The sequence below is a fragment of the Urocitellus parryii genome, chromosome 6, assembly GCF_045843805.1.
Source record: "Urocitellus parryii isolate mUroPar1 chromosome 6, mUroPar1.hap1, whole genome shotgun sequence".
NCBI lineage: Eukaryota > Metazoa > Chordata > Mammalia > Rodentia > Sciuridae > Urocitellus > Urocitellus parryii.
The window spans coordinates 81,174,095-81,193,427 of record NC_135536.1 but is presented as its reverse complement, the minus strand read 5'-3'; the positions used below and the strand labels follow the sequence as shown (position 1 = coordinate 81,193,427).

The following is a 19,333-nucleotide window of genomic DNA, read 5'->3' as shown; positions in this document are numbered from 1 at the left end:
AGGGACTTTTATCTTCTACTTCCACTTGAGGTCTTGTTTTGTAATTTCTAGTACATCGGTGAATAACAGACACTAAATAAATGAAAATCATTTAATATCAGAATAATCCTACTGTTGAGATCATGATTCTTTCCAAGTATTCTTTATTTTATTCCCAAAGAAGTCAAGTGCATACACTCCTGAGAACTCGAAGTGCCCTAAGTGACTTCCAAAAGCCAATGTGGGACTTACACAGCAGCAGCAGATAAGGACAATTGCAAATGCCTGAAGAACTCCAGCTGTGCCCACCACCCATGTAAGGCGTAGAAAGAGAATTACTCCAAAAATGTTTTGTAGACATGGGAGGTAGACACCCATGAAAGTACCCATTTGGGGAGTCTGGAAAGAAAGATATAGACAAAAGAAAAATTATATAGTCAGCCATGAGATGTTCTTATTCTTTTACTTTTCTTTTTTGCAATTTGCTACCATTTTATTTTTTAATCTTTTCTATAAAAACTTGCTTCCTAATGACCATGTTTATCTTAAAGCAGAGATAATAAATTTAAGTAATATCTTCAAAAAGGCACATATAAATCTCTAGAAAGGTCTGTCACTGTATTTCTAATATTCTTAGAGATATACATTTTTATTTTGCCTAGGTTCTCGTGTGTTTATTATATTCAGGAATGTGGCCCTCAACAATTTAAAAATTTCTGTTCTTTAGAGCTGTTAGATTTCTCTTTTCATTTAAAAACGGAATGATGTCCTCATGGAAATCCTTTCGAATTGGGTAAAATTCATTATAGTAGTTAGAAAATGAAACAGATGGAAAAATGAAGATCATTTTATCCCTTTCAAAGAGCTGAACAATTAGAATGTTAAATTATACATATTGTCTCATATTTAAGAAAAACTGGTATTTAGTATTTAAAAAACGCTTCACTACAGATAGATGGCTTTGGCAGATGTGTGTGGACACACTTGATATGCTATTTGCTCCCACATGGCTCATTCCCTCCTATTAGTTAGGTCTCTGTTCAAATATCACCTTCTCAGAAGGACTTTCTCTGTCCAGCTTACCTCAATTAGCAAACTCATCTGTCTGGCTCCTTTATCAGTCTTAGTCTCTGTAACCTTAATTAAACTTTTAAAAGCATTAATCAACACTTAATATGTAATATACTTTAACAGAGTTACAACAGTTGAAGGACTATCTCCCTACATAACAGCAGGGACACCACATGTACTGCCTGTGCTGACAACAGTGCCCAGAATAGTTCTGATCATATATCAAGCATTTAATAAATAATTATTGAACACAGAATGATGCCATGGATCTTTCCCCCTTTCTTATGTATAGGGCTTTTAAAATTTATCCTTGTTATTCCAAGGCCTCACCTTGGTGGGCTTCTTTTTCCCCTCAGTGATGTTTTCTGCTTCTTCATGTTCCTTTGCTCCTTGTGTTAGATTAGTGTAATTGGCCATGCGGTTAAGGAGAGAAGATACTTTCGGTCTGGTGTCCATTTCTTCCTGTAAAGTCAGAAATATGGAAGAAATGAGTTGTGAAGAACACTGACAATAAGGATCAAAATAAACTTTCGACCATAAAACTGCAAAGAAAATGAGAAAATATTTCACATGTAAATATTTTAAGAAAATTTATTAATGAAACTATTTGTCCCTCATATTTAAAAGATCACAAAGGAGCTGGAAAATGTAGCTCAGTGATAGAGTACTTGCCTTGCATGTTCAAGGCCCAGGGTTTGGTCACCCAGCACCACAAAAAATAAAAACAAAACAAAAAGCAGTATTTAATTAATCAGGTCACTAAATCCTTATAAAATTATTTTTTAAGGGATAAATTAAAATTTTATGTACTTATGGGTAACATGTTTTGAAATGTGCATACATTGTGAAAAGATTAAATCAAGCTACTTAGCATATACATTGCCTCAAATATTTTTTTTGTGGTGAGACCATTTAAAATCTGCTGAGAAATTTTTTTAAAAAGTTTTTTTTTTTTTAGTTGTAGATGGACAGAATGCCTTTATTTTATTTATTTTTTATATGGTGCTTAGGATCAAACTCAGTGCCTTACATATACTAAGCAAGTGCTCTGCCACTGAGCTACAGCCCCAGCCCTCTTGAGCAATTTTTGAGAATATATTTACTATAGTCATAATGTTATATAAACTAATCTGAAAAACTTATTCCTCCTGTCTCACTAAAACTTTATACTCTATGACTAACATCTCCCTGTCAGTCCTATCTCTGCCCCAGGTAACTACCATTCTGTTTTGTACTTCCCTATGAGTTTGACTTTTTCAGATTCCACATTAAGTAGTATTGTATAAATAGACATTATGTAGTATTTGTCTATCTGTGCATGGCTCATTTTATTTAATATAAGGTTCTCCAGATTCATCCATGTGACCAACGACAGGATTTCCTTCTTTTTTATGTAAATAGAAAACTATTACATTGTGTATGTATACCATATTTTCTCTGTCCATTTGTCCATTGAGAATACTTAAGAGTTGATTACATGTCTTGGCTATTGTGAATAATACTATAATGAATAGGGAGTGCAGATATCTCTTTGGCATAATGATTTCATTTCCTTTGGAATATATACCCAGAAGTGGAATTGCTAGATCATGTAAGAATTCTATTTTTAATTTTTTGAAGAAACTCCGTGCTGTTTTATGCTTAGAAATTTTTATTTTATTTTGTGGTTTTGGTGATCAAACCCAGGACCACATGCTTGCTAGGCAAGTGCTGTAACATTGAGCTATACCCTCAATCCCCTACATATAACACTCTTAAATGAAAACTCATTATTCTTTATAGTAGCTATGAAACTTTATTTACAGTGCAAACAAAATAATGCAACCTAGAAAAGAATATTGGTAATATGATCCTTAACTATAACACCCCCTTTTGTGGGGGCTACTAACATTTATAGCAATTACTATCATTTTATTTATTTATTTATTTGCTGTGCTAGGGATGGAACCCATGGTCTCGTGCATACTAAGCTAATGCTCTACCACTGAGCTATATCCCCAGCCATATGGTAATTATTCTACCACCACCTTTGTCTGGCTTTGGACAGTGATTCAAGTGTCATATCTCCTAATATATTTTTTTAAAATAGTATTTCCTTTCAGCTTCCTTCAAACAAAGGTCTGAGGTGAATATTTTGTTTAATCACAAACGTTTGTCCTTAACCTATAAGACACATAGTAAAAATATAATTAGATTATATTTTATCTTAGATAATCTTATCTAAGTCCTTTTCATTATGCTAAGTGAAATAAGACAAATACCACATGACCTTACTTATATGCATAATCTAAAAAAGTTGAACTTATAGAGTAGAATGGTGGCTACCAGAGACTGAGGGCAGAAGAGGGAGATGTTAGTCACAGGGTAAAGCATAAAGGTTCAGTTAGACAGAAGGAATGTTTTCAGATCTACTACACAACATGGTAACTACAGTTAATAATAATATATATTTCAAAATAACTTAAAAAAATTTCAAGGTTTGTACTATAAAAAATAAGTGTATAAGGTGATGGACATGTTAATTAGCTTGATTAAAACACTTCCCAATAAATCAAAATATCATATTTTTACCCTCCAAATATATACAGTTATTTGTTAAGAGGATATATAGGTCCTACTTAACTTACAGCCTCTTCCTCAGTGGTTTTTGTTTAATTATAAGATAAATAACACTTTCTTCAAACAGCATTAAGAAATACACTGCTTTATACTTAGAAAATTATTCCAATGTAAATATTTAAATCATAGAAAAGCTAGACTGCAACATTCTTCATGTGACTTTTCTCCCTTACTTCATAGAAATGTGATTTAATGGGTACATGCTACAATTAGATTATACAGACAAAATTAACAATTACAAGTTATAACAATAACTACTGTATTTTAAGAAAAAATTTAGTTGTAGATGAACACAATACCTTTATTTATTGATTTATTTTTGTGGTGCTGAGAATTGAACCTAGTGCCTCACATGTGCTAGGCAAGTGCTCTACCACTGAGCCACAACCCCAGCCCTAACTACTATATTTTATTTTAACATTGTTTATTATATTATCCAGTTTGTACTATTTTAAAACCAAATGGGACAGAAAATGGCTTATCTTGAAATTTCTGTTCCTTAAGTCTCTGTCCATAGTTTTCTCCAAAGTATTACCTCAAAGAGTGCCAAGTTTTTATCAAAATATTCATCTCCTTCTTCAAAATTGGAATTATTGAGGTAAGCATTTCGAGCTTTCTTATGCCCATCATCTGGAACAAAGGGTAAACCAAGTTAGTTTCTCATTAGCATTGAAGAAGTATCAGTACCAAATACCTGTGTGTTGCCTCTGTATTAATATAACTAATTTTCACATTCAGATTTAATGTAACAGAATTCAATCAGCATTGCGTGGAAAATGTGGCTATCTTTCCAAAAGGAGTAAAAGAAAATCTTTAATAAATAAATGTGGGTCATTCCTTTTTTGATACAAAAAAAAAAAAAAAAACCTTTGGAGACACTATACTTTGAGGATTCTAGCCTATAATGACTCATTCCTAAAGTTGCCTCATTCCAGGATGAGAAAAAAAAATACATTTATTAAGTGCCTACTCAATGTACAATACAGTACTGGGCTACTTTACACACTAGTTATGGTTTGGATGTGATATGTCCCCCAAAAGCTCATGTATGAGACAATGTAAGGTTTAGAGGACAAATGATCGGGTTATGACAGCATTAACCCAATCAATGAATTAATTCTCCGATGGGATTAAGTGAGTGGTAGCTGAGGCTGGTAAAGTTGTCTGGAGGAGGTGGGTCATTAGGGGCATGCCTTTGGGGTATATATTTTGTATCTGGTGAATGAAGTCAGTCAGTCAGTCTCTCTCTCTCTCTCTCTCTCTCTCTGAATGAAGTCAGTCTCTCTCTCTCTCTCTCTCTCTCTCATCATGTGAGCTGCTTCCTTCTGCTACACTCTTCCACCATGATGTTCAGCCTCACCTGGAGTCCCAAGGAATGGAGCCGGCTGTTTATGTACTGAGATCTCTGAAACCATGAGCCCCCAAACAGACTTTTCCTCCTCTACAATTGTTCTGGTTAGGTCTTTTAGTCACCGCAGCAAAAAAGCTAACTGAAATAACACTGTTACTGTAAATAAGGAAAGAAAAAGCTCTCTGACTTATTTGCTTATTTTTGGTACTATGTATTGCATCCAGGGTCTTGTACATGATGGGCAATTACTCTACCAGTGAGCTATACCCCCAGCCCTTTCAAATTTTATTTTGGAACCAAGTCTTGCTAAGTTACTTAGGCTGGCCTCAAACTTGTCATCCTTTTGCCTCAGCCTCCTGTAGCTGGGGATTATAGGCATGTGCCACCATGTATGGAGTTTCTTCCACTTTTTTTTTAATATTAAAAGAGGCACTCAGTGGAAATTTGATGAACCAGCTGTGAAGAAAAAAAAATACTGAGCGCCCAAGACAGCAAAATTTGTGTTGATTATCTCCTTAACTTTGTTTTTCATTGTGTAAAAGTTATATAATCTAGCAGGAGAGAATAGAAAAATAAGGAGTCCTAGTGGCCAAAAGTGGGATAAGTACTAAAAAAAAGAAATGATCTGAAATGCAGACAAAAGAAGTATCCAAAATGATAATTTAAAAAATTAATCACCTTTGCAGAGTTGTTAATAAAACAACACAGAACTCTGAAAAACAGTAGAAGGAAAGAATCAAGTAATTACACTCTCTTTCTTATTCCAACTGTACTTCAGGATATCTAAACTGCTAAAAGAAAACTTCACTTTAGAAGCATTGTAGCTAATTTATGATAGATGGAATGATAAGACTTAGAAAAAAAGAGAATAATTTGCAACCCCTTTGAAAATAATAGATCTAGGGAAGGATTATCAATAGTTGCTAAAATCATTAGGGAAAGGGCTGAGGCAGAACCTTACAATTGGTGGACCAGGGTGGTACAGAGCCCACTGAAAGTAGGACAAGACAATGTCTTACTGTAACACAATGAAAAGCACACTGTACAACCTATGCTATATTATGAAAAGGATGGAAATTGAATCTAATTAAGCCTGCACATCTAACTACCAGTTTTCTCTTGCACACAAACACATGCACACATATACACACACCACAAAGGATGAACATGTTAAATAAATTCCACCACAAGGATATAATCATCAAATTCATGACAAATATTATTTCTTCAGCAAATGTCATTAACCAAAAAAAGTGAACTCTCACAGATTTGAGATATAACAATCAATTATTAAGATGTGAACCTTGGGGCTGGGGCTATAGCTCAGCAGCAGAGTGCTTGCCTAGCGTGTGTGAGGTCCTGGGTTCGATTCTCAGCACCACATACAAATGAATAAATAGAATAAAGGTATTGTGAAAACATTTTTTTTTAAAAGATGTGAACCTTGCTAGATTCTGACATAAACAATTCAAATATAGAAAGATACTTTCGAAACAGAGAAATCTGAATACATACCAAGTATTTTTTAAGGGGGTACGTAAAACCATTTGATGTCTGGGATTTTCTTTAATATTCTAGGCAGCATACTACAGTGATACATGTACACCCATATTTACAGCAGCACAATTCACAACAAATTATGGAAGCACCTAGGTGTCTGTCAGTGGATGAATGGATAAAGAAAATGTGGTGTATATACAGAATGGAGTTTTATTCAGTTATAAATAAAATAAAGTTATGCCATTTGAAGGAAAATGAATGGAACTTGAGAACACATGTTAAGTGAAATAAGCCAGACTTAGAAAGTCAAGGGTCAGGGCTGGGCTTGTGGCTCAGTGGTAGAGCACTTGCCTACCACATGTGAGGCACTGGGTTTGATCCTTAGTACCACATAAAAATAAATAAAATAAAATAAAGGTATTGTGTCCATTTACAACCAAAAAATATTTTTAAAAAGTCAAGGGTATGATGCTTTCTCTCAAATGTAGAAGCTAGAGGAAAAAAAGGGGGTGGGGGAATCTCATAAAAATATAAGGAAGACTAGTAGAATATAAGAAGATCAAGAAGGAGGAGGAGAAGAAAAGGGGAGGTACTGTGGGACAAAATTAACCAAATTATATTGTTAAATTGTATACAAATATATAACAATGAATCCCATCATTTTGCATAATTATCATGCACCAATAAAAAATCTGGAGAAAAAAATATTGTAGGAAAAATATAAGTGGAAGTGTGAAAAGCTTGGAAATGCTGCTAAAGCTGGGTAATGGGTTTATGGAAGTTCATTAAGGTATTCCACTTTTCTATACCTTTGGTATTTTCCAAAATAAAAAAAAATATTAAAAAAAGGAAAATGTAATTTCTTTCTTTCTCTAGTGGCTACTGAATGACACAGTTTAAATGATTACCACTTCTGAATGATTCATTTATTCAATTAAATCAAATATTTATTAAATTTCTATAATGTGCTGGGTGCTATTCTGGAGATATAGTAGTAGACAAGGCAATGAGACCCTGCTTTCACTCTGCCTATATTGAAGTTGCAGAAGACAGAAAATATACAAGTTTAAAAAGCATTTCAAGAAGTGCTAAATTCAATGAAGAAAATAATGTAACAGGTACTGGGGTAGACCATGACTGGGGGGATTGGGAGGAGGGCAACTTTAATCAAAATCATTAGTGTCTTCTAAAGCAGGCTCTCCAGAATAAAAACCAACCAAGCAACCTATCCCAGATTTATAATATCTGCCAATTTCTGTAGGGTAATTACTCACACATAACCGATTTCAAACTACTTATGTGAATACAGTAAAAATTGTTTTGAGAAGAGATGCACACAACTGTCTCTTGTGAGTGGATATGAACAGGCTGCAGCACAATCTTAGCATAGGATGGTAAGGGAAAGCCTGCATTTCAGGCAAAGAGAAAAGCAATTTCAAAAGATCTTAAAGCAAAAAAAAAAAAAAAAAAGAAAAAATCTTGGTAAATTCATTAAACAGGAAGGATAATATAACTGAAGTAGAGTAAGGAAAGGAAAGTGTAGTTAGAAAGGTGCGAAGGGAGTCAGATCATGTAGTTAGCCAACAGACAGCTCTTCCAAAATCACTTATTGAATAGTTCCCTCCTTTTCTACTTCCTTCCTTCCACCCCAAACACCTGGACTCAAGTGATCCTCCTGCTTCAACCTCCCAAATAGTTGGGACTATATTTGCATGCCACTGTGACACCTGCCCCTCTCTTTCTGATAGATCTATTCTAGAAAATAAACATGAGGGAGGTTGGAGCCAGGAGAGAGTGATATAAGAGTGTGCTATTGTTTTTTTTTTTTTTCTTCATTATTTGGGTTAATACATATGGCTTTTTGTCAAGTAAAAATCTTATAGAGAGGCCGGAAAAATGGGACAAATAATTTAGGATAGCAAAATGATTCAAATATATCAGTATTACCAATAATTATAATAATGTAAACAGACTAAATTCACTAGTAAAAAATATAAAGATTGATGGATTGGTTTAAATAGCAAAATCCAGACATGGTGTTTATTAGAGACATAATATAAGGACATACAAAACGTTGAAAGTTGAGTTACACCACACAAATACCAAAAAAAAAAAAAAAAAGCTGGTATAATTTTGTTACTCAGATAAACCTGTGTTCAAGAGAAAAACTTAAAGATTAGAAGATAACTAAATAATAAGGTCTAATTTGCTAAGAAGGTACAACAATTTAAAAACATACATGCATTGTTCAGTTATTAATTTCTGTGCAAAAAACTGCCCCCACAATTATTGGCTTAAGCACTACACACACTTATTATCTCATAATTTGTTCAGGTAGCATTAAAAAAAGATTTTTTTTTTTTCTGTAGTGCTGGGATGGGACCCAGCGTCTCACACATGCTAGGCAAGTGCTCTGCTACTAAGCTATATCCCCAATCCTATTAAATGTATGTGTGTGTTTTCTGCTGGGGACAGAACCCAGGGCCTTGCACATGCTAGGCAAGAGCTCTACTCTGAGCTAGATCCCTAGCAGTTAGGCAAATTTTTAGAAATCTGGAAACCTTTTTAAACTGTCACATTACTAATACATACGGACTAGGTTCTACTATATTTTTCTTTTTTTTTTTCCCCAGGAATTTTTTTCCTTTTTATATATGCACAGGAATAATAAACAATAAAAATCTATGTCCCAATAAGTCTAAAAAGAGATTTTTCAGCAAATACAAAATAAAAATTTGAAGTGATTGAGAAAGTATTGTTTCTTTTTAAAAAAATTATTTATTTATTCTAATTTGTTATACATGATAGCAGAATGCAATTCACTTCATACTATACATATAAAGCACAATTTTTCAAGTCACTGATTGTACACAAAGTATTTTCACACCATTTGTGTCTTCATATACTAAGGGTAATAATGTCTAACTCATTCCACCATCATTCCTACTCCTTTGCCCCCTCCCTTCCCTTTGACCTATCTAAAGTTCCTCCATTCCTCCCATGTTCCCCCCAGCTCATTGCCATTATGAGTCAGCATCCTATCAAAGAAAACATTTGGCCTTTGTTTTTTTTGGGATTGGCTTGCTTCACTTAGCATTTTATATTCTCCAACTTCATCCATCTATCTGCAAATGCCATGATTTTATTCTCTTTTAATACTGAATTAATGTTCCACTGTGTATATATACCAAAGTTTCACTATCCATTCATCCACTGAAAGGCATCAAGGTTGATTCCACAATTAGCAATTGTGAATTGTACTACTATAAACACGGAAAGTGTCTGTGTCCCTGTAATATGCTGTTTTTAAGTCCTTTGGGTATAGTCTGAGAAAGGAATAGTTGGATCAAATGGTGGTTCCATACCCAGTTTTCCAAGGAATCTTCATACTGCTTTCCAGGTTGGCACCAATTTGCAGTCCCACCAGCAATGTGTGAGTGTACCTTTTCCCTCACATCCTCGCCAACACTTATTGTTGTTTGTATTCTTGGTAGATGCCATTCTGACTGGAGTGAGATGATATCTTAGAGTAGTTTTCATTTACATTTCTCTAATTACTAGAATGTTGAACATTTTTTCATGTTTGTTGACTTATTGTTTATCCTCTTCTGAGAAGTGTCTGTTTAGTTCGTTGGCCCATTTATTGAGTTATTTCTGTTTTTTTTTTTATTTCTTACATACATGACAATAGTGTAATGAATTACAATCATAATTATCCATTCACAACACCATTTTTCGTAACTCTGTATATAAAGTATGTTCACGCCAAATTATGCCATTATACATGAGCTCTCTTATTATTTTTTTTTGCATTACAATTCTTAATATACCTTTATACCACAATTTATCATATCTCTGATTGTATATAAGGTATGTTGACACCAAATTCACATCTTCATATATGTATTTTGTATAATGATGAGGGTCTCCTTCCACCATCCATGCTATTCTCCTTCTCCCTCCCCTTCCCTCCCACCCCTATTCCCTATCTAGAGGTAATCTTCCTCTCTTGCTCTCCCTCCCAACCCCATTTTGGGAGGGAGAAGACATTCGGCATTTGTTTTTTTGGGGGGGATTAGCTAACTTCACATAGTATAATCTTCTCTAATGCCATCAATTTCCCTGCAAATGCCATGATCTTATTCTTTTTCTTTCTCTGTTTTATTTTCATTCTTTCTCTGCCACTCTCTTCCTTTCTGAAATTTTTGGTCTGTTTCCCTCTTATTCCATTCTTTTCTCTAGTTCCTCACTCTATTTCTATCCTTTTAACTATTCTCCTTAAGGTTTTACTTAAGGATATATTTCACTTAAAACAAATTATTAAATGAGACTAAACAATAATGTTCTCCCAAACCACATGAAGACTTTTGAGCCCTTCAGTTCCAACTCTCTTCCTAACTTATCCATTATTGCTATCCAATATTTATAGAAGTATTTTAAACCTCACAAATAAGATATTAAAATTATTTTATAGGGTAACAATTATTTGTGTTCAAGGTACACGTCTACCATTTCATTTGTTCAGTGCTCTCTGCTGTATTTCAGACTACTAGGCTTTTGGGATCACTTTCCTTTTTTCCTGAGGTACATTCCTTGGAATTACTTTAGGAGGAGGTTTCTCAAGCTTACTACTGAATGTCTGAACTAAATAATTATTTGGTATAAGGACAGTCTTATAGGATGTTTAAGAACATTCTTGGCCTCATATGCCAGTTGCATCTCCAAGTAGTGACAATCAAAGATGCCTCCAGGCCAAGTGTGGTGGCACATGCCTGTAATCCTAGCCTCTTGGGAGGCTGAAGCAGGAGGACCCCAAGTTAAAAGCCAGCCTCTGCAACTCAGCAAGATCCTATCTCAAAATAAAAAATAAAAGGGCTAGGGATAAGTGGTTAAGCACCCCTGGATTCAATCCCTGGTACAAATCATCATCATCATCATCATCATCATCATCATCATCATCATCATCTCCTGGGGCTGTGGTTGTGGCTCAGTGGTAGAGTGCTTGCCTCGCATGTGTGAGGCACTGGGTTCGAGTCTTAGCACCACATATAAATAAATGGATAAAATAAAGGTCCATCAACAACTAAAAAAAATAAAATAATAAAAAATCTCCAAACAAGACAGGCACAGTGGTATTCACCTATAATTGCAACTACTCACGAGGATCACAAGTTGCAGGCCAGCCTGGTAGTACCTATCTCAAAACAAACAAGTATCTAAACATTTCTAAATATCCTGGGGAGGCAAAATTTCCCCTAATTGAAAATCACTACTTTAGAGCAAACCTGATTGTTTGGGACATCTGACAAGGCCTTGTACAAAGTAGGATCTCCGAAAGCCTTGGGCTGCTTCACCCCATTCCCTGAGATTGAGTAGAGAAAAGAGTCCACTTTCCTATTTAGATTAGATCATGACATTTACTGTAGCACAAAAGCATCAATCTTTGGCCAAAGTGGAAGTTTGTTTTTATTTTTACTAGATCTTTTTAGTTATATGCACTATTAGGGCTCCTTTTGAAAAAAAATAATAAATGCATGGAACATAATTTACTCTAATTCAGTCCTTTTCCTTCTCCTTCCCCATTTCTCTCCTCTCCTCTACTAATCTTTCTGCTATTCCTTTAAATTAATGTCATGTGGATATACACAAAGGTGAGATTCACTGTGGTACACACACACACACACACACACACGAAAGTTAGCTCTGATTCATTACACTGTTCTTCCCTTTTCCCATCTCTCCTCCCACCCCTTCTTAATTCCTTTCCTCCATTCCACTGATCTCTCTTCTATTTTGATGGAATCCCCCATTCGCATTTTTCCCCTAATTTTGTACTAGCTTCGGCATATCAGAGAAAACATTTGACCTTTACTTTTCTGGGTCTGACTTATTTCACTTAGCATGATGGTCTCCAGTTCCATTCATTTACTGGCAAATGCCATAATTTCATTCCTATTTATGGCTGCATAATACTCCATTATCAAGTGTTGATGAGGATGTTGGGGGAAAGCTACACTAATACATTGCTGCTGGCCCTACAAATTAGTACAACTGTTCTAGAAAGCAGTATGGAAATTTCTTCAAAAACATATGGAACCATCATGTTACAAAAGATAAAAAATCTACATACTATAGAGATACAGCCATATCAATGTTTATAGCAGCACAATTCAATACTGCCAAACTATCGAACCAACATAGATGCTTATCAACAGATGGCTAAGGAAAATGTGGCATATACCTACAATTAATTTTGTTCTTATTCCTATTTTGATAATCACAATTTTAGGTCAATAAAAATTCTGTGCACTCTTAGGTTTTCTAGTTTCTGTGATGCTGCTGAGCTTTCTTTCTTTTGTTCCTTTGATAATCTGTCCCTTCTCCTTTGGCTGCATCATAGTGTAGCCTTCTTTAGTCTTGGTCACTACTGTGACGCCAGGAAACAAACCAGATGGTGTGGAACTTCCAGGATTTCTGAGTAATACATAATCCCTAACTCTGCATGAACCAAGAACCTAAATCCATATTCTAGGGCTTTTAGGATTATCTAGAATACTAAGAAGATTCCTTTGGAGGATACTGAGCCTGGCCTTGGTAATGTTTTAAATTAAACACTGCATCAGATCACTGTTGTGTTTCATTTTACTATCTAAATAATGCTGATATTATTGAAAAACTACTGTTTTATTGCATAATTCAAATGAAAACAAATAGAAGAACCATTGGTTCTACTGAAGATTTCATATGTCTATCTCTTTTTTTTTCTTTTCTTTTGATGCTTAGGAATTGAACCAAATCCTTGCACATGCCAAGCATATACTCTATTACTGAGTTACTACACTCCATACATTTTTTTTTTTTTTTTGCAAACAGGAAAAAAGTATACCAAACACTCATTTTAAAACATTATTTTGTGGTACTGGTATTTCTACAATGTTCTTTTTGCCAATGAACACACTATATTTGGGGCCCAAGATAAATCTCCCCTAAGTCTCCTGATCTTGTCAAATGGTCTTTGCTGGCTGGAACCAAGCAGTAAGAACATCTAAAGCTTCTTTGGTGTAGGTTTGGATTTGACCTAAGCATCTCCACAAACTTGAAAGGTTTTCTCAAAAAATGCAAGTTATGTTTTTGATTTTATTGTTTGTTTGGATCAGCTACCAAATAAGAGGAATATATTAGGATTAGTTGTTACACATCTTATATTTTTGTCTCTTTTTTCACCCTTGCAGCTTGCTAAAGAAATAATTTGTTCTAAAGAGTTTTTTGTTTGTTTGTATGTTTTTTAGTGGTAGTGAGTACTGAACCCAGGGGCACATCCCCAAACATTTTTATTTTTTATAAGGTCCTGGTAAGTTGCCCACGTTGGTCTTGAACTTGGAATTTTTCCCGTTTTAGTCTTCCACAAAGCTGGGATCCCAGGCATATACAACACTGCCAACTGTCCTGGAGAGTTTCTGATGGGCTAGATTTGATGATAGCACTAATGTGGTATTGGTTAATGGGTTCTGTTGATTATAGGAAATACCTGTTGTAATTACAACAGAACCTATTAGGTGGGTATAGAGGCTTAAATCACATCATATTCAGTATTTTTAAGGAAAAGAAAGGAAAACTACATCATAATGGCATCATAATGGCAATTGTGATTTTCTATCAGGAGGTATATGCCATCTGGTTGTCTTTCCTTTTGAGACATTACTAACAAATGTTATTATTATGTATTAATTTATGAGAGGTAAAAAGAGTGATATTCTATTATTCTTTCCTCACTTATTAGCTGAAAAACTATCAAATAGATATTCCCTTTAATCTGCTACTGGGTTACCCAGTGGTACAGGTAAAGACAGATCCTTCATTTCCTTTATTAACCAGTCCTCAGAATAATGAATTGGTTCACTACAATACTCTGATGGTGACCAATTCATTTTAAAAATATCATTATGAATTAATAAATGTTAATATTGGGTTTGTTTTGAATAAAAAACTTTTTGTATGGGCTGTGGATATGGCTCAGTGGTACAGTGCTTGCCTAACATACACAAGGCCCTGGGTTTGATCCGTAGCACTGTGAAAAAAACTAAAAAAACTTTTTCTATATCTCCTTTAATCTGTTAATATAACAAATTATATCAATTGATTTTCAAAATTAAGTCAACCATGCACTTTCAGCAGAAACCCCAACTTGGCATTAGGAGCAATTGAAAAACAATATTGCTTGATTCAGAGTGCAAATATTTTGTTTAGGATTATACATGTATTCATAAGTAAGACTGGCTCATACTCTTCTTAACTTTGAGTATCAAGGTTATGAAAGCCTCAAACTGATTCAGACACTGTTTATTTGGTTTTCTTTGCCTTGAGAAAGACTGTAGAAGACTGGAATTCTTTTTCCTTGAATGTTTGGCAAAACTTCTTGTAAAACTGCCAGGACTCACTGCTTGTTTGTTTTCTAAAGTTTTTTTTAATTGAAAAGTATACACTTACACACACAGGGAAGTTCATAAATTTAAGTATAGAGCTTGATTCATGGTTATAATAGCAGTTTCACCCTCCCATACATCTCCTCAGCCTGATCCTGAGTTTTGCAAGAGACCAGATGAGTCAGTGGGAACAGTACCTGCAGTCTTTTGACAGGAAAAGCATTTAGCAGGTCTGGAAGATATAAATCCAATTCAGCAGAAAAGTCTGAAGGACTCTATTATAAATTCAAGTTAGGAGGCAAGGCAAATTTTACCTACTAGACCAACTTATTCTAAAGGAGGTTTTTAGAGAGCTGGGATTTTATACTTACTTACTTACTTACTGTGGTGCTGGGGATCAAACCCAGGCCCTTGCACATGCTAAGCAAGTGATCTACCAATGAGCTACACCCTAAGCCCAGAGATCAAGGAGGTTTTCATTCAAGCTACCAATGCCTTTTCTGAGAAACAATACAATTTTTAAAAAATAGCAAAAAATAATCTTTCATTATTTTGATCAGTTTAGTAATGGTGGAGCTGCATCAACTCCATTTCATTTGTAAAAATCTGACCCACCTCCACTTCCTCCTGTCAGGTAATAAATAACTAACTTCTCTGCCTACCAGGTATGTATCAGGAACAGAAGCCATTTAATAGTTTAGATGTGCTTTGCACGGTCTGGCAAAAATTAATGAAATCTTAACCATTCTTGATTTAACTGTGAAATTTTTACATAGAGAAAAACTAATTTTGATCGGCATAACTATCCATTATAAAAATATAAAAGGGCCAAGATTTTAGCTCAGTGTAGAGTGCAGGCCTAGCATGTGCAGGGCACTGAGTCTGGTTCCCAGCACTACAAAACAAAAACAAAAATTGAATAGTGATATCTCCAATACCCCAAGGCTAGGACTCTAGTGATCAGATTTCCATGTTCATGTCAAAACATTTATTTAATACATATATTCTGGGTGCCTACAGTGTTAAATGCAGTTCTAGCACATATTCTCACTCAAAGGAATGAGAGTTAAGATTTCATTACCTCTTCTCAATAACTCAAGGTCCCTTAACATAAAAAGAGCAAAAAGGAGTATCTGATTTCTTTAACCAACACTCTGAAATCTCCATAAGCAAACAAGACAAATCAAGTACTTTCCCTACTTTGGACTTTCTGGTAACATATTTTCCACAGCTGCACTGCAAATATTCAACCAGCTAAAAGTTTAGCAATATATGAATGAAAAAACTCACACACAAATATACAAACAACTGTTAATATATTAAAAATACTCAACCTCACTCATAATTAAAGTACAAATATAAACTAGAAATGTCATCTTCACCTATCAGTAAAAATAAAAACTTAAGACTGGTAACATCAACTTTTGATAATAGACAGCCAAACATTCCTCCATACATCTTATTGGTGGAAGCTTATGATGACTTATCTTTTTGAAGATGTACTTACCTTTGCTTAAGTAACTGTACTGTTAGAAATTTATCCTAAAAATATACTGGCAATGAGATTACAAGGATATAAGTATAGTATCCTTATTGTAACATAATTTATAGCATAACACACCTAGAAATGACCTAAACATTCATGAAGAATGAATTGGCTGAGTAAAATTACAGAAAAAGAGGACAAAAGTATACTATCCCACTGTAAACAAAGGAATGAGGCAGATCTTTATGTAGTGATATGAGATGCCTAAGATAAACTATTAAGTGAAAAACAGTCTATATGATAGAACAGAATAATCTGTAATAATATAACCAAATTGATATAAAAAGGAAAAAAAGATACAATACAAAATTTATAATAATTTCTAGAGTTCCAAAGAAACTGTCTAAGTACTTTGGAGAAATGGAGGTGAGGTAGTAGGAAGAAGAGATACTTCAAAAGATCTTTGCTTTCTTTATACCTTTGTATTGTCTGGATTCCTCAACTAGAATATGTCTTGTGTCTTTATTTATTTATTTACTTATTTTTTAAGTTGTCAATGGACTTGATTTTATTTATTTATATGTAGTGCTGAGAATCAAACCCAGTGCCTCACACATGCTAGGCGAGCACTCTACCACTGAGCCACAATCCCAGCTCGTGTTTTTTTTTTTTTTAAGTTTTTTTTTTAGTTGTAGATGGATATAATACTTTTATTTATTTTTATATGGTGCTGAGCATTAACCCAGTGCCTCACCCATGCTAGGCGAACACTATGCTACTGAGCCACAATCCCAGCCCTTGTTGTTATATTTTAAAAATTTATCAGTTTTGAGATTTTGTGAAATTCTTGTCAAATTATAAGTTTCCTGCTATTTATTTCTTTTTAAATTAACTTTCCTGCTCTTTAAATATGCAATATCCAAAAGAAATCCCTGCACTTCCTTAACTTGTTTCACAGATAACTGAAACAGTAATTTTTATGGATTAGTTAAGACCATGCTATTTATGAAGTACTTCCAGTAATAAAAATAAAGTTGTCAAAAGACAAAGAAAAATAACAAAAATGGGTAAAATAAGCTGTGAAGTCCAAGATATTATAAAATATTATATTTTCTTTTCAAAATTTCTTGGAAAAAAAGAAGTTGTAAGCTTAGAGTACTTTTTCACCATATACTATAAAATTACTTTTTAATATAACTAAATTGACTTTAGTAATCAATTAAAGAAGTCATTTCCTAAAGCTTACCAACTTGGAAAGAGACACAGCAGGGAAAAAAACCTAAAGAATGAAAAGCAGAAAAGGAGTCGACCAAAAATAGAATTAGAGAAGGGAGTAAGTAATGTCGGTTAGTACAAATGGGTAAAAAGGTGACTTTAGAGAGTCAATTCCCATAGTAATACTATACCTAACAGCTGGCTGTGTTCCCCTGTGATGGAGTTCTGATTCGGGTCTGAAAAACAAACAATTGAAAAGAAAAGAAAAAATGAATGATCAAAACAAATAAGTTTTTTAAAATTCAGCAACAAAAGTCAACCCAGGAAACAAAAATTAAAAGAAAAAAACTTAAACATTAATGAAAGGATAATAAAAACAGAATGAGCTATTATAAAAAATGATCATGGGGCTGGGGATATAGCTCAGTTGGTAGAGTGCTTGCCTAACATTCACAAGGATCTACGCTCAATCCCCAGCACCACTAAGAAAAAAAAAATTAAATAAATAAAAATTAAAAAAAAAAGATCACATTGCTCAAAAAGTTAAACACTGAATTACTAAATGACCTAGTAATTCCACTTCTAAGTATACATGCCCCCCCCAAAAAAGTGAAAACAGGGACTCAGATATTATATGACAAAGTTTATAGAAGCATTCTTTCCAAGTCAAAAGGCAGAAACAACCCAAGTGTCCTCCAACAAATGAATGAATAAATAAAATGTGGCATAAACACAGACTGGAATGTTATTCAGCTATAAAAAAGAATAGAATTCTGATATAATCTAACACACTGATAAAACTTGAAAACACTCTCTAAGGGAAATAAGCCAGACACAAAAAGACAAATATTGCATGATTTAATTTACATGAAAAGAAAGTTTAGTGTTTAATAGAAGTTGGGTAGAATGTACTAAGGAGTGTTATTGCTTAATGAATACAGCTGCTGTTTGGGATGATGATAATTTAGGAAATAGTGAGCAGTAATGGCTGCACACCACTACAGATGTAATTAATGCCACTAAATTGTACACTTAAAAGTGGTCAAAATAGTAAATTTTGCGTTAATTTTACCACAATAAAAAATAAATTCAAAAAATTATCACACAAACACTACCCTGCAAATTTCCACAAAGTATCCACAAAGTAGGATGATTCAGGGCCTATGACATGAGTTACATTTTCTCTTTAATGACAAAAGAATATATTATGAAAACAGCTTAAAGTCAAGGCATAAATAAAGCACTCATTACTGCTAGAAGGGATGTTCTGATTTTAAACTGGCTTTAAAAAATATTCATTTCAGTAATCTGAAATAAAGCCAGTGGCAATAAACTGAGTTCCTAATGCAAGAGCTATTGATAATCACCATTTAACAACCAACCACTTGCTTATTTTAAAGACTTGAAAAGCATTAAGGGCTAAATATGGAAGAGACCCCGAGCTCCACCTTCCTCAAAGATTAAATCTCTTGAAACATTGAGGATTATATCTGGCTTCCCTGAATGTGTCTTAGGGAATACAAATAATTTTAGATTGAAGGGGTCTATGAACAATAGGGAAAAATTACATCTTCATTTTCACTAACTTCTAATTGTTTAATATTTTCCGCAATTATGATGTAGACAATGAACTACATAAAAGTACCTATGATTTCATCAACAATAAATATCAGATATTTTTGTATCATA

General features: G+C 34.0%; 1 protein-coding gene across 2 annotated transcripts in view; it reads right to left on the bottom strand.

Moving 5' to 3' along the window:
• Slc12a6 (solute carrier family 12 member 6) overlaps positions 1 to 19,333 on the bottom strand; it is a 93,915-nt gene that overhangs the window by 27,419 nt on the left and 47,163 nt on the right. The window contains exons 4-7 of one of the 2 annotated variants that reach the window (XM_026392617.2): positions 17,836 to 17,880; positions 4,205 to 4,299; positions 1,381 to 1,512; positions 232 to 378 (exon numbers count right to left, since the gene is read on the bottom strand). In XM_026392617.2, the coding sequence (XP_026248402.1) occupies positions 232 to 378; positions 1,381 to 1,512; positions 4,205 to 4,299; positions 17,836 to 17,880 (419 nt within the window). The remainder of the gene's footprint in view (positions 1 to 231; positions 379 to 1,380; positions 1,513 to 4,204; positions 4,300 to 17,835; positions 17,881 to 19,333) is intronic. The other variant, XM_026392607.2, reaches the window with a different exon arrangement.